The following is a 14,658-nucleotide window of genomic DNA, read 5'->3' on the forward strand; positions in this document are numbered from 1 at the left end:
TACCTATGGCTCAGTGAGTAGGGTGCCAGCCCCATATACCAAGGGTGGCGGGTTTGAACCCGGCCCCTGCCAAACTGCAACAGAAAAATAACTGGGTGTTGCAGTGGGCGCCCATAGTCCCAGCTACTCGGGAGGCTGAGACAAGAGAATCGCCTGAGCCCAAGAGCTGGAGGTTGCTGTGAGCTGTGATGCCATAGCATTCTACTGACAATGACAAAGTGAGACTCTGTTTTTAAAAAAAAAAAAGTAGAAATGCCCCATTTTATGGACTTCAGCAATGTTCCAATGTGACCATGCGCAGCCCACAGGACCTAATCTAGTCTCTCAACATGGAAGGCCCCTCCCTGCCCCCCAGATGATTACCTGTCCCCGCCAATGGCCACGCCCTCATAGACGCCGTCTGTGGTCCGAGAGATGATATTGTTGAGCTCATTGGACATGCCTCCAGAACGGGAGACATAGGCCACACTGCCTGGGCGATACAGCTTCGAGGCCAGGATGTTGTCCAGCATCCCGCCGGTGTTCCCAATCTTAAAGCATCCAGGCTTGATGCCTCCAACCTGTGGGGACAGAAATAGCAGTCAGGGAGGAAAGAAACTTCCTGATTCATCACAAGCCTCAGGGGAATCACAAAGAAGGGGCGAAAGAACCTGCCTTTTGGGTTTCCTGCATAGAAAGAATCTCTTCTCTCTCTAAGATGTTACACAGAAAAAGAGAGCCTTATTTACAAAACATGGCTCTATACCTCCATGGAGAAGCATACTTAAAGTCAAGTCACTTTCCTTGCCCCAGAAAGGTTGCTACAGCATCCAGCAAAGATAATAGACCCAAGCTTCTCTGCTCAAAATCAACGCTTCCCTCTGAGATGAAAAGTCCCTCACTTAGTTCAAAAACCCTAGCTTCAACTTTTTAATGCAATAGCTAAGAAAAAACAAACAATAAAAACATTCGGAGCTAATGGGTCTTAGATTAATTCCCTTTGGTTAAAAATAAGACCTCCGGTCTGCTTATTCTTTGGATTATAGTTAAAGAAATCATCAAAGATCGTGCTATGGTTATATGAAGATAGACAACTCTAAAAAAAAAAAAGAAACTAAAACAACTTCTCATTAGCCCCTTGAAATCATGAAGATGATACTGACTGAGGAAAAAAAAACCTTAAAAAAATTAACCAGAAGTGGGCGGTGCCTGTGGCTCAAAGGAGTAGGTGGTGGGTTCAAACCCAGCCCTGGCAAAAACTGCAAAATAATAATAATAAATAAAATTTTAAAAAATAATAAAAAATAAAAAATTAACCGGAAAGCGACAGACTGACTTTCAACAGGTACTTCCTGAATCTTTCAACCTCAGAGGGAGACAGAAGAGACAAAAAGTGACATCCTAAGGGCCCTAAACTTTTTTTTTTTTTTGTAGAGACAGAGTCTCACTGTACCGCCCTCGGGTAGAGTGCTGTGGTATCACACGGCTCACAGCAACCTCTAACTCTTGGGCTTACGCGATTCTCTTGCCTCAGCCTCCCGAGCAGCTGGGACTACAGGCGCCCGCCACAACGCCTGGCTATTTTTTTGTTGCAGTTTGGCGGGGGCTGGGTTTGAGCCCGCCACCCTCGGCATATGGGGCCGGCGCCCTACTCACTGAGCCACAGGCGCCGCCCGGGCCCTAAACTTCTTAAGATAGACTTGATAGGCTTTTGGAGGGAAGGGATGCTTACAGTGGCTGGTCCAATGATGGTCACCCCTTTCTGGTCAGCCTTCTTGATCAGCTTCCTTGTAAGGGCCTCGGGGATGCCTTCAGCTATGATGGCAATGGTCCGGATCTGCAGGAGGAGAACAGTCCCTTCCTGTCACTATCTCAGGACAATGAAACAGCACGGTTAAAGGGCTTACCTCCCATGCCCTTTTTAGGGTCCAAGAACAAAGTAATGTTAGCAATATGCACGTCCTTCTTCCCATAGGCCCGTCCCTGCTCCTACCTTGATCACTCTGAAGGTCTCCCACACAGAGAGGCATAAACTGCTGAAACTGATCTCCACTGGCTGAACAGCATAGTGATTCAGTATATAAGCAGGAGTAAATGTTTCTGAAACCCTCCAAGTCACAAACCTACATTCTCTCTCACCCCAAAACTCCGATCCACCTGTTCACTACCTGTCTTAGTGCCTTTGTGGCTTTTCTCCACAATACCTTCCCAGTCTTGACTACACCCCCACTCTACAGAACTAATGTGTGGGAAACAAGCTGCTTCCACAGTCAGCCCAGACAGTGGGCTATATCCAGGGCCAGCAAACATCTAAAAAGGGTGGAGATACTATTTTAGACTTTGTGCATCATGAAATCTCTGGCAGGATTTTTTTTTTTTTTTTTTAAGACAGTCTCACTCTGTTGCCCTGGGTAGAGTACCATGGCATCGTCACAGCTCATACTAACCTCAAACTCTTGGGCTTAAGCAATCGTCTTGCCTCAGCCTCCTGAGTAGCTGGGACTACAGGCATCTGCCATGATGCCCAGCTAACTTTTCTATTTTTAGTGGAGACCAGGTCTTGCTTTTGCTCAGTTTGGTCTCGAACTCCTGAGCTCAAGTGATCCACCCACCTTGACCTCCCAGAGTGCTAGGATTACAGACTTTTTTTTTTTTTTTTGAGAGAGTCTTACTACGTCGCCCTTGGTAGAGTGCCGTGGCATCACAGCTCACAGCAACCTCAAACTCTTGGGCTTAAGCGATTCTCTTGCCTCAGCCTCTCAACACTTTTTTTTTTTTTTAAAGATAGGGTCTCATTCTGTCGCCCAAGACAGAGTACAGTGGTTCAATCACAGCTCACTGCAATCACAGCTCACTGAACTCCTGGGCTGAAAGGATCCTCTTGCCTCAGCCTCCAGAACAGCTGGGACTACAGGCGCACACCACCTCATCCAGCACATTTTTCTTTTTTCTTTTTTTTTTTTGTAGAGATAGGATCTTGCTATGTTGCTCAAGCTGGCATCTAACTCCTGGTCTCAAAGAATCCTCCTGCTTTGGCCTCCCACAGTGCTGGGATTACAGGTATAAAGCACTGTACCAGACCTCTGTGTCAGGCTTTTAAGTGTGAAAGCAGTCACATGTTTTTTTTTTTTGTTTGTTTGTTTTTTTTTGTAGAGACAGAGTCTCACTTTACGGCCCTCGGTAGAGTGCCGTGGCCTCACACAGCTCACAGCAACCTCCAACTCCTGGGCTTAAGTGATTCTCTTGCCTCAGCCTCCTGAGTAGCTGGGACTACAGGCGCCCGCCACAATGCCCGGCTATTTTTTGGTTGCAGTTTGGCCGGGGCTGGGTTTGAACCCGCCACCCTCGGTATATGGGGCCGGCGCCTTACCGACTGAGCCATAGGTGCCGCCCCACATGTTTTAAAGAAACATGGAAACAGGTGGTAGGCTAGGTTTTGCATTGGGTTATCGTTTGCCAACCTCTACTCCAGACTAAAGCAGCAGTTCATTTTTAGCAGATGTGCTTTCCTTTTTACTTCTTCTAGATAATAAAACAATTTTATATTCTTCAGTCACAAACTGAAATAAGCCAGTCTGGGCTCAGAAGATAATTTTTTTTTTGAGACAGAAAAAAAGCTGTCATCTGGGTAGAGTGCAGTAGCATCACAGCTCACAGCAACCTCCACCTCCTGGGCTCAAGCAATTCTCCTGCCTCCATCTCCCAAATAGCTGGGATTACAGGCGCCTGCCACAACACCCGGCTATTTTTAGGTTGCAGCCATCATTGTTGTTTGGCAGGCCTGGGCTGGATTCAAACCCGCCAGCTAAGGTGTATGTGGCTGGCGCCTTAGCCGCTTGAGCCACAGGCACCAAGCCCAGAAGATAATTTTAAACAAAATCATTAATACCTTAAAGTGGCTTTTACAAGTCAGTATCAAAAAAAGACAAATGCCCCCAGTAGGAAAAAAGGGGAGGAAGAGCAAGTCACAGAATACAAATAGCCAATGTTTTTTAAAGCTTATCTTGGTTGCCAGGCACAGTGGCTTACGCCTATAATCCTAGCACTCTGGGAGGCCGAGGCAGGTAAGCTCAGAAGTTTGAGACCAGCCTGAGCAACAGCAAGATGCCATCTCTACTAAAAGAAAAACTAGCCAGGCATCGTGGCAGGTACCTGAAGTCCCAGCTACTCAGGAGACTGAGGCAAGAGGATTGCTTAAGCCCAGGGTTTTGAGGTTGCTGTGAGCCATGATGCCATAGCCATGATGCCATAGCACTCTAACCAGGACACAGAGTGAGACTGTCTCAAAAAACAAATAAACAATACTAGTATTCTGGAAGACCGAGGCAGGTAGATTGCCTGAGCTCATGGGTTCAAGCCAGCCTGAGCCAGAACTAGACCTTGTCTCTGAAAATAGCTAGGTGTTGTGGCAGGTGCCTGGAGCCCCAGCCCCAGCTACTTGGGAGGCTGAGGCAAGAGAATTGCTTAAACCCAAGAGTTTGAGGTTTCTGTAAGCTGTGACGCCCCAGCACTCTACCCAGGGTGACAAAGTGAGACTCTGTCTCAAAATAAATAAATAAATAAAAATAAAGCTCATCTTGGATAATAATAAAAAATAGGGCGGCGCCTGTGGCTCAGTCGGTAAGGCGCTGGCCCCATATACTGAGGGTGACGGGTTCAAACCCGGCCCCGGCCAAACTGCAACCAAAAAATAGCCGGGCGTTGTGGCGGGCGCCTGTAGTCCCAGCTACTCGGGAGGCTGAGGCAAGAGAATCGCTTGAGCCCAGGAGTTGGAGGTTGCTGTGAGCTGTGTGAGGCCACGGCACTCTACCGAGGGCCATAAAGTGAGACTCGGTCTCTACAAAAAAAAAAAAAAAACACAGCATAAAAAAAAAAAAAAAAAAATATACAAATGAATGGAATGCCTGTTAACTCAGCAAACATTTAGTGTTGCCAAGGGGACAGAGAATCAGATACAAACTACCAATGGGAGTTTATATCAGCATAACTTTACTGGGGCTGGATGATCAAAGCCTTTCACACCTGCACAGCCAGTTCCACTTAGAGAAATTCACACAAGGGGAATAATTAAGTACTATACAAACATCTGTTCAAGAAGGTCATCATGAGACTTGAAAAAGCAAAAACTCATGTTGCTAGTACCTATCTATTGACGTGAAAAGAATAACCGAAGAAAGCAGATTACACAATAGTTACATACAGTTTTATTCCATTTGTTCAAATCTAAGAATAAGTGTGGATAAGGATATACTGAAACAGCACCAGCCAGGTTTTTGGGGAATTAGACTTGAAGTCTTTATTTTCTTCACAAGAAATATTTGTTGGCCGGCATGGTGGCTCACACCTATAATCTTAGCACTCTGGGAGGCTGAGGTGGGTGGATCGCCTGAGCTCAGGAATTTGAGACCAGCCTGAGCAAGAGTGAGACACTGTCTCTACTAAAAATGAAAAACTGAGACAAGAGTATCTTAGTTGAAATACTCTCAGTTGAGCCCAATAGTATGAGGTTGCTGTGAGCTATAACATCACAGCACTCTACAAAGGGTGACAAAGTGAGAGTCTGTCTCAAAAAAATAAAATAAGATAAAATTAAAAATAAAACTTAAAAAAAGAAACATTTATCCATATTTCAAAGTTTTTCTGTAATAAACACATTAATACTTTTATAAAAAGTAATTTAGGGTGGGACACAGAGGCTCACGCCTGTAATCCCAGCACTTTGGGAATCTGAGGCGGATGGTTTGCCTGAATTCAGGAGTTCAAAACCAGCCTGAGCAAGAACAAGACCTTGTCTCTAAAAAATAGCCAGGTGTTGTGCTAGGCCCCTACAGTTACTCGGGAGGCTGGAGGCAAGAAGAGGATCACAAGAGTTTGAGGTTGCTGCGAGCTATGATACCATGGTATTCTGTTGAGAGTGACAAAGTGAGATTCTGTCTCAAAAAAAAAAAAAAGTACTTTTTTTTTTTTTTTTAAAAAGAAGTACTTTTGATCCTGTTTCTCAAGCCAGTTCTAGACAGCAGAGACCTGATGGGGCAGATGAATCTGAATTCTCTGTCAGCCCTGGTAAGCAGACTCTGCCTGGTCCAGTCTGACCTACCCACAGTCACTACCCCGACCATCAAGTGTCTCCAGCCACTTTCACCCAAACCACCAGCCACTCCAAATGCCCAGCCTTTTGTCCCCAGTGGCAGTGACTATTGACACTACCCAGAAGCCCTTCCTGCTTCCCCACCCCTATGCCCCCAGAGCCAGGGATCTACCTGAGCATAATTCATGGTCTCCATGGTACTGTCATACGCGGACCGGAGAGAGGCAAAGTTGATCAGCACATCTACCTCAGGGTGCTTCCTCATGGCATCAGCCATGTTCTTGAAGACAGGAATCAGGATTTCCTTGTGTCCCCAATAAAACTTCTGCTTGTGGTCCCCACTGTGAGAAGGCAGAAGAAGGGTTAGGTCAGCCTCAACCCATTAGGACTGGGGAGGGGAGAGCTGAGTGGAGGGACTTCACCTAGAAGGTAGAAAAAGGAAGGTCTCTGTCTTCTTTTATGAGACCGAGTCTCACTTTGTCACCCTGGGAAGAGTGCCATGGTGTCACAGCTCACAACAACCTCAGACTCTTGGGCTCAAGTGATCCTCTTGCCTCAGCCTCCCGAGTAGCTGGGACTACAGGTATCTGCCACAATGCCCAGCTAGTTTTGAGATGGGGTCTCACTATTGTTCAGGCTGGTTTCAAACTCTTTTGACCTCAAGCAATCCACCCACCTCAGCCTCCCAGAGTGCTAGGATTACAGATGTGAGCCACGGCACTGGCCCAAGGTCTCTGTCTTTAAAGAATTTTGATCCAAGGGAAAAAGTTTCCCCAGGAATCTCTCTTGGTGCCATCTCTTTTGTGGGGCAAAGTCTTCTCCAACAAAAGGGATGAACTAACTGAGTCCCTAAGCTTTGTCTTAGCAGAAGGAGGAGCTGCTTCCTGCTATGTCATGACTCACGTGAAAGGGTAGACCATGGCGGCCACCGAGGGCTCGTCTCGGGAGCAGACGTAGTCGAAGTCCAGCATGCCTTGCACTGCCCGGGTCTGCATGCCCCACACAATGGCCTTGGTGTGACAACTGAAGAGGGTGGTGCTCTTTCCTGGTGGGCAAAGACACAGCGAGTGCACCCAGAAGACACACCCCAGGGAGACCCACAAAGGCAGGGGCTGCCTGCCAGGCCCTTCCACACCCCACATCCAGGATGGTGGCTCACCAAAACCACAAAGAAATGCCAAGAGGACAAAGTTCTGAGAACTTAGGGAGGAGGCAACAGATAGACAGTTAAACTAAGAAGACTGGCCTGGCTGGTAAATAGCTCAGTAATGAACAGAGAAGAGACTTCCCATATAGAGAACGGGCCCCACAGCAGAAGAGACACCAAGGGGGACCTGCTTCATGTCACAGGCAAGGTGTATAACCAGTCTATTTGCAAATGAGGTCTTGATAAAATCATTGGGAAAAAAATTACACTCTCCCAATTTTAGTAGTTTTAGGACTTAACATCCCAACAGTGCTTACCAGCCCATAAACCTGGACATAAAACCAGCCTCGGTCAGGGTTTGAATCTTGCAAATTCCAGGTCAGTGTAGGCCCAATGACACGGTTTATGGCAGTGGGGGCTGAGGACAGGCAGCCTTATCGCTAACTGGGGCTCTGGTCAGGGCTCCAGCACAAGGCAGAAGCAGCAAGCAGGTGGCACAGCACCACTGCCCCAAGCTTCTCTTTCCTACTCCTTCCGGCCTTCTCCCTTCTACCATGTGGCTCTTTCCCATTGCTCAAAACAATGCTCTGGGACAGGCTCTCCAGCAAGGGGCAAAAGAAGAGAACAAAAGAAGCTGATGGAAGTGCTGTCCTCTAGCCAGGCACAGTGGCGTGTAACTGAGTAACATCCCAGTTACTCAGGAGGCCAAGAGTTCAAGACTAGACTGGGCAACAGTCAGACCCAGTCTCTTAATAAAAAAAAAAAAAAAAAAGGAGCAAGTATTTTTTTTTTTTTTAAAGTGTACCCCTCAGCCTAAAGGGAAAGGATCCTTCACCACCCTGTGGGCAGGAACCCTCCTTTTAAGCTCCTTGGAAGTCCAGGAGGAGGAAAGCAGCCCTCAGGGGAGGTTTCTGAGTTCTCCCAGGGAGAATACCATATCTAGCCCAGTGGCATCTGATATTAATCAACCCACTGTACTACAGCAGGCTTGGCTAATAAATTCAATTTATTAAATCCCTGTGCAGGCCCGCCTCTTCCATTGCAGCAGTAAGCTTCTCATGACAGAGGATCCCGATGTTGCAAATACCAGGGATTTACTGTCACCTTCACCCTTCTGGGTTCTGATGAGACTCGAGATCACAGAACAAGGGAAGCCACCTAATCCAGTTCTTCCACTTTCCCATCCCAGGAAACCAAAGCTCAGAGATGCCAAGTGACAGAGGTCCTAGGTCATCTAGCACCAGAGCCAGATTGCACAATAAGTCAAGATGTAGCTCAATTGTGCAACTGAGAAGGGAGACTATAAATCAGTTTGACTTCACAACTGTCATCCTCAGGGAGCCCACACTTGAGCCAGGGTGTACACATGCACACGTGCGTCTGTTCACCCAAGAGGCTGCAGAATCAGGGCAAAGCCTGGAATTCACAAACTACACCTCTAGCAGGAAAGGGCAGAACCAAGTGCCTACCTTCTCAAGTACAGAGAAACCAAAGCTGAAGGGGGCGATCCCCAGGACCCCAGTAACAGAGAGGTCCCAGAAAGAGCCTCTGCTCTGTGAGCAAAGCCCTGGCACCAGGCTTCTCCTCTGGCCCCATGGAGGGGAGGGCTTACTCCAGCATTATCTGTATCCCTCCCTCCTCTACTCTTTTTCCTTTTCCCACTTCCCAGCATAGCTCAGGGACCAGGAAAAACACCTTCCTCCTCGTGGATGAAAAAGCTTTCTGAAAACCAGTATCCCTTCCCTTTTCATTCCACACAGGGCTCAGACTCTGGTCTAGACTTTTAAGTAACAGTGGCTCTTGCCAGAGGCAAAAAATGCAGGGATTAAAGGCAAGGGGTCAGAGGGTATATTCCCAGCTTTTCCAGCTGTCATCAGTGACCTACCAAGGTCCTCCTTCCCCTCCCCTTACCAATAGGACAAAGTCATCTTAGACGACCTCCTTTCCCCTACAGCCGTGAATGCTGAAGTTAAACGGCATGTTTTAATGCTTTGAACCAATTAATCTAGCTCAACAGGAGAAGGTGTGTGTTTGTGCATGTTCAGAAAATGTCCACTGTAAAATATGACCTCATACACCAGACAAGCCTGGAGTCCCTTCTAATTACCCAGTCTGTTGGGTACCCAGGCTGTATGCCTCTCTGGCCATCTATCTATCCAGGTCTGCCATCATACCCCTCAAGAAACCTCAACTTGTCCCTATTATGAGGAGCTCTGGGATGAAGTTGGCAGTGGTGAAGGGCAGGGAGGGTGAGAAAACAATGACATCACGAGATGGAAGTGAAATCAAGGTGATCGGTGGCTCCCCTCCTGCATACCAGCAGTGACAACCCCTGGCTCTCTGCACTCCCCTTTCAGTTGGACAGCTCCCTCCTTCCCAGGTGACAACCCCTCCCTGACACCACTCCACTCTCCAGAGCTGTCGGCCTGGCTCTCTCATCCCTTCACAAGCATCCACCCCGCTCCCAGGCTCAGAGCCACAGACAGCCACACAGTAAGGAGAGTGCCTAGTGGAGGCACATACTAAGCAGGAGAGGAAGAGCAAAGACTTGGACTTGGGGCAGGCCACACCCAGGCAGGGACAGAAAATAGACCAGACAACACTGCAACCCAACAGGGGATAGGGCAACACAGCACACAGTAAAACTGTAACCCATTAACGAAGCCACACGCGGAGCTGGGGCGGGGTTGGGGCATCCTACCTTGCAGGGATCTTGGACTTGGGACTGAATCTGTCAAAGAAAATGACCAAGGCAACTGAGTAACCCACTGATGGCCAGAGGCTTTGGAGGGAGAGGGTGGAACAGGGAAGGATCCCAAGGATAAGCCTATCATTTCATGGCTGTTGCCCTCACCATCTCTTGGCTATTCCACAATGGAGGGGAGGAGTAAAGCCAACAGAAGAGGTGAAAGCACCGAGGTGCAGGATGGAAGCAAGAGAGCAAAGACCAAAGGGGGCCGAGAGAGGGAGCAGGACGAGGACGGAGGTTCCTAGGTGTGGATGTGCTCAACACTAACCCGCCCAAGTTCCCTGGGGGTAAAACTGGGCAACAGGTACTCCTATCTGGACTTCCTAGCAGGCCCAGTCCCACCCTCTCTGTGCCCAATCCTTTTCTGTCCCCAAGTAACGATGAGACAATTAGAGCAGTATCAGGGCTGATTTGTCATTCAAAGCTATGGACAAAGCTGCTGGTTGGGGGATCGCAGGGCAGAAGCTTCCAATCCTAAACCCTTGGAGCTAGTATCACTGTGTCCCAAAATGTCTTAAGCAAAGTGTGTAACAGGAAGCTGCTGCACAGACTACCTCAGCCCAGGGTAACTAACGCTGCTTATCTAATGTTGGCTGCAAGGCTGGCCCAGATCACATCATGATGCATAGGAGGATGGAGAGATGAGTTAGGTAAAATACAGATGGACTGACTGGCAGACAAGGGCTTTTCTTACAGCAGCCCACAAAGGAGGGAATGACTCTGTAAGAGCCCCGAGATGGAGGGCGGGAAGTGCCATGTAGGACCCAGCTCTGCAGGCCTGAGGTCCCGGCTACTGTCATCCACTCAGGAAGATAGTCACAAGCAATGTTCTGCCTCCTGGTGTTCCTGTACACCTGTCATTTCTGCAGCCTCCCTGCCCAGTTCACATCCCCATAAGAACAGGGTTAGTGGGGGCGGCGCCTGTGGCTCAGTGAGTAGGGTGCCGGCCCCATATACCGAGGGTGGTGGGTTCAAACCCAGCCCCAGCCAAACTGCAACAAAAAAATAGCCGGGCGATGTGGTGGGCGCCTGTAGTCCCAGCTGCTCGGGAGGCTGAGGCAAGAGAATCGTGTAAGCCCAAGAGTTAGAGGTTGCTGTGAGCCGTGTGACGCCACGGCACTCTACCGAGGGCGGTACAGTGAGACTCTGTCTCTACAGGAAAAAAAAAAAAAAAAAAGAACAGGGGTAGTGAGAAGAGGGTGAGCAGTGTGACCCGGGCATAGTGTGGGTCCTCAGCCTCAGGAGGGTCTACAGGGAAGGCTCTAGTCATATTATCATTGTTCCATTCCCATCCCACACCCCCATGATCATAGCAAAGCCGAAAGCATTTTTCATCTGCCTCTGCCAACCCAGGTGGGACAGGAAAGAGACAGGGAAGGCATGGAAAGGCCATTCCTTGCGGTGTGCTGGACCCTCTGGCAGTTACCTTGTGGCATGGCAGGCTTGGCCTTCTTTGCAGGTGCCACGTCATCAGCTCTGGACTCAGAAAAAGATGCTGTCCTGCTGGGAGCTGGAGTCTAGGGTGAGACAAGACAAGTGAGAGGGAAGTCACAGGTAATAGCTGGGAAATAGCTAGTTCTTAAAGGCCTCAAAGAAATCAGGTAACAAAAAGTAGGTATATGGGGCCAGCGTGGTGGCTCACGTTCTAATCCTAGTACTCCAGAAGGCCAAGACGGGAGGACTACTTGGGCTCAGGAGACCAATTTGAGCAAGAGGAAGACCCCATCTCTACTAAAAACAAGCAAATTAATAGGGCATCATGGCATGTGCCTATAGTCCTGGCTACTTGGGAGGCTGAGGCAGAAGAATCACTTAAGCCAAGGAGTTTGAGGTTGCAGTGAGCTGTGACAACACCACTGCACTCCATCTGGGTGACAAAACAAGATTCTGTCTCAAAAAAAAAAAAAAAAATACATACAGGATTATAAGCTGCTTCTAAAGGTATTACTCTAACAATCTTCTGAGACAGGAATCAATACTGTCCCACGTTACAGATGAGCAAACTGAGCCTATGGTAGATGAGATACCTGCCAAAATCCCTCATTCAGCAAGAAGAGAGTCACGATTTGAACTTGGACCTGATTGTAAAACCCTTGGTCTTTCCATTGTACTCCCTTGACTAGGACAGAAAAAAAAAAAAAATTGGCACAGAGATCCACAAACCAATCATGTACTAACTTCCTCCTATATTTTCCCTATGTCCCCAAATGGCAAAGGAGGGGGACTATATCCTGGGTTTGGGGAATGAGTGGAAAAGATGAGATGGTTCCTTTCTATATGGTGGGAAGAAAATGGCACCTACCGACGTGCTCCCACTGGCATTGAGAAGGAAGTTTGCAGTGTGGGCGGCTGTGGGTGGCTGATTGGGGATAGGCCGGTGACCCAGGGCCATGCCCACGATGGCTGTCATGTGAGTCTCTGTGCCAAAGACGTGGATAGGGATCCCAGTTGTCTTCCCTGTGAAGGAAAAAAAGGAAGTCATCATTGAAGTCCTCAAATAAGGACTCAAGTCCATGTGATTCTGCAAAGGCCCTTTTCCAGCCCTGCTCTTTATCAAGCACATTCAGTGCAAGACCAGATATCCAGGACAAAGCACTGTCATAACGTAACCACCAGACATACCTTTCTAAAGACCACCTGCTGATAAGTGCAAGCAAAGCTTTACTGGCAAGACTCAAATAACCACAAGTGTTGTCAGACTCTGCATTCTTCCTGCTCACAGCCTGCGCCATGGCTCTCTAGCTTCCTCAGCCATCACCTGGGCTCTGCTCCTCCCTCTGCGTGGCGCTCTCTTGTCAGAGCTATACCTGGCTGCTCACAACTCTTTCAAGTACCACCCTCTGAGAAAGACCTTGCCTATCCTCAACAGGGAAGAGACTGTCCCTTGAACCACACAACCCTCTTTATTGCACAGACCCCTAGCTGGCAGCACCTTCTTCATCTAATAGTTTACATGATTAGTATTCTAATTGTGAGAGCACGATTGGGTGACAATCACTGTGCTGTCCTCAGGGCCTGGCCCACAGCACATTGCAGGTCCTAAGTAAGCTTAAGGAGAATGAATGAAAACCAGGACTTGATACCATTGCAAGTGACTTGGTGGGGGAAGGGTGGGGAGGGGGATCATGTTTGCCATGGACACCAAATCTGCCAAAATGGGAAGCTAGAAAGGTGTTGGCTCTCCAATTAGAGGGTGGTTCAACGAGCAAATGTCTTTTCTCCGTCCCCCTCTGACACCTCCCACAAAGTCCTACTCCACATGACCGATTTAACAAAGATCAAAACTGCTGGTCACAAAGTTCACTTGTTACAGGTTGACTTAGGAAGCTCTCATTTTAGTTGTGAGGAGACATGGTCCCTAACTTCTTGAAAGATAAGTTTGAACCTGCATGAGATACTCAAAATGCAGACAGGAAAGAGGAAACCAAAATGGAAACCACCTCCCCTCCTCCTCTCAATAAAAGGCAATCCTTGCTTCCATTTTATCACTTGTTCCACTTTTCTCCTCTCACCGTCTACATCCAGGCCACAAGTGGTCCAGGGTCTGCCTTTCCCACCTCTCCCTTCTCATCCAGGGCACCGTCCTGGACTGCCGCACGGCCTTCCTGGTGCCTCCTCGCTTCTACTGTCGACCCTCCTGTCTACTCTCCACCCAGCAGCCAAATAACCCTATTCGAACTGAAGTCAGATTGTATTATTTCTGAGTTCAGAGCCCTCTCCCCCAGCTGTCACCTCAGGGTCACAGCCAAATCCTCCTGCAACCCATGTAGGCCTGTGCTGTCTGCTCCTGCTGCCGCAGCCCCATAACCCTCCCACACCACAGGGCCTTGCAGAGAAGTCATGGTGACGTCATCCCTCCTCTCCTCCAGGTTTATGCTCAAAGGTCACCTTTCTGGTCAAGCATTTTCTTTTTTTTTTTTTGTAGAGACAGAGTCTCACTGTACCACCCTTGGTAGAGTGCCATGGCACTACACGGCTCACAGCAACCTCTAACTCTTGGGCTTACGAGACTCTCTTGCCTCAGCCTCCCGAGTAGCTGGGACTACAGGCAACCGCCACAACGCCCAGCTATTTTTTTGTTGCAGTTTGGCTGGGGCTGGGTTTGAACCCGCCACCCTTGGCATATGGGGCCAGCGTCCTACTCACTGAGCCACAGGCACCGCCCTGGTCAAGCATTTTCTGACTGCCCCCTACTGACAGCTGCTCCCATCCCCTCCCACACACTCGCCCTTTCTTGGCTCCCTCACAGCATTGGGCACTCCCTGACACTCCTGTCCGTGTCCTAAACTCCAATAAGGCTTGCTGTCTGTCTTGTCGGTGGCTGTAGCCCCAGTGACCAGAATAGCTCCTAGCACAAAGCAGGCAATCTGTAAATACTGTGAGGTGCAGAGCTGAATGAAAATGCCTTCCTGCCTCTTCTAAAGTTTAGCACAGACACTCTGCTTCTGGATGACAGAGAATAGAAACAGATGGAAGCTGGGCGGCGCCTGTGGCTTAGTGGGTAGGGCGCCGGTCCCATATGCCGGATGTTGCGGGTTCAAACCCAGCCCCGGCCAAAAAAAAAAAGAAACAGATGGAAGCTGCATATCCAGAAAGAGGAGTGAAGAGCATGGAAGAGCCCGGAGACTGACTCTTTCAGGAATTGCAAAGAGGTAGGCTGCTGACACTCAGGGTGGGAGAGAGAGAAAGGTCCCC

General features: G+C 48.7%; 1 protein-coding gene across 5 annotated transcripts in view; it reads right to left on the reverse strand.

Moving 5' to 3' along the window:
- The window catches only part of ACLY (ATP citrate lyase), a 52,427-nt gene that overhangs the window by 18,461 nt on the left and 19,308 nt on the right, over positions 1-14,658 (reverse strand). For 4 of the 5 annotated variants that reach the window (XM_053567939.1, XM_053567943.1, XM_053567941.1 and 1 more), the window contains 7 exons: positions 12,266-12,420; positions 11,390-11,480; positions 9,916-9,945; positions 6,971-7,112; positions 6,240-6,408; positions 1,712-1,816; positions 364-560 (listed from right to left, as the gene is read on the reverse strand). In XM_053567939.1, coding sequence (XP_053423914.1) covers positions 364-560; positions 1,712-1,816; positions 6,240-6,408; positions 6,971-7,112; positions 9,916-9,945; positions 11,390-11,480; positions 12,266-12,420 — 889 coding nt within the window. The remainder of the gene's footprint in view (positions 1-363; positions 561-1,711; positions 1,817-6,239; positions 6,409-6,970; positions 7,113-9,915; positions 9,946-11,389; positions 11,481-12,265; positions 12,421-14,658) is intronic. The other variant, XM_053567940.1, reaches the window with a different exon arrangement.

Source organism: Nycticebus coucang, chromosome 18, assembly GCF_027406575.1.
Source record: "Nycticebus coucang isolate mNycCou1 chromosome 18, mNycCou1.pri, whole genome shotgun sequence".
In the NCBI taxonomy this organism is placed as follows: domain Eukaryota; kingdom Metazoa; phylum Chordata; class Mammalia; order Primates; family Lorisidae; genus Nycticebus; species Nycticebus coucang.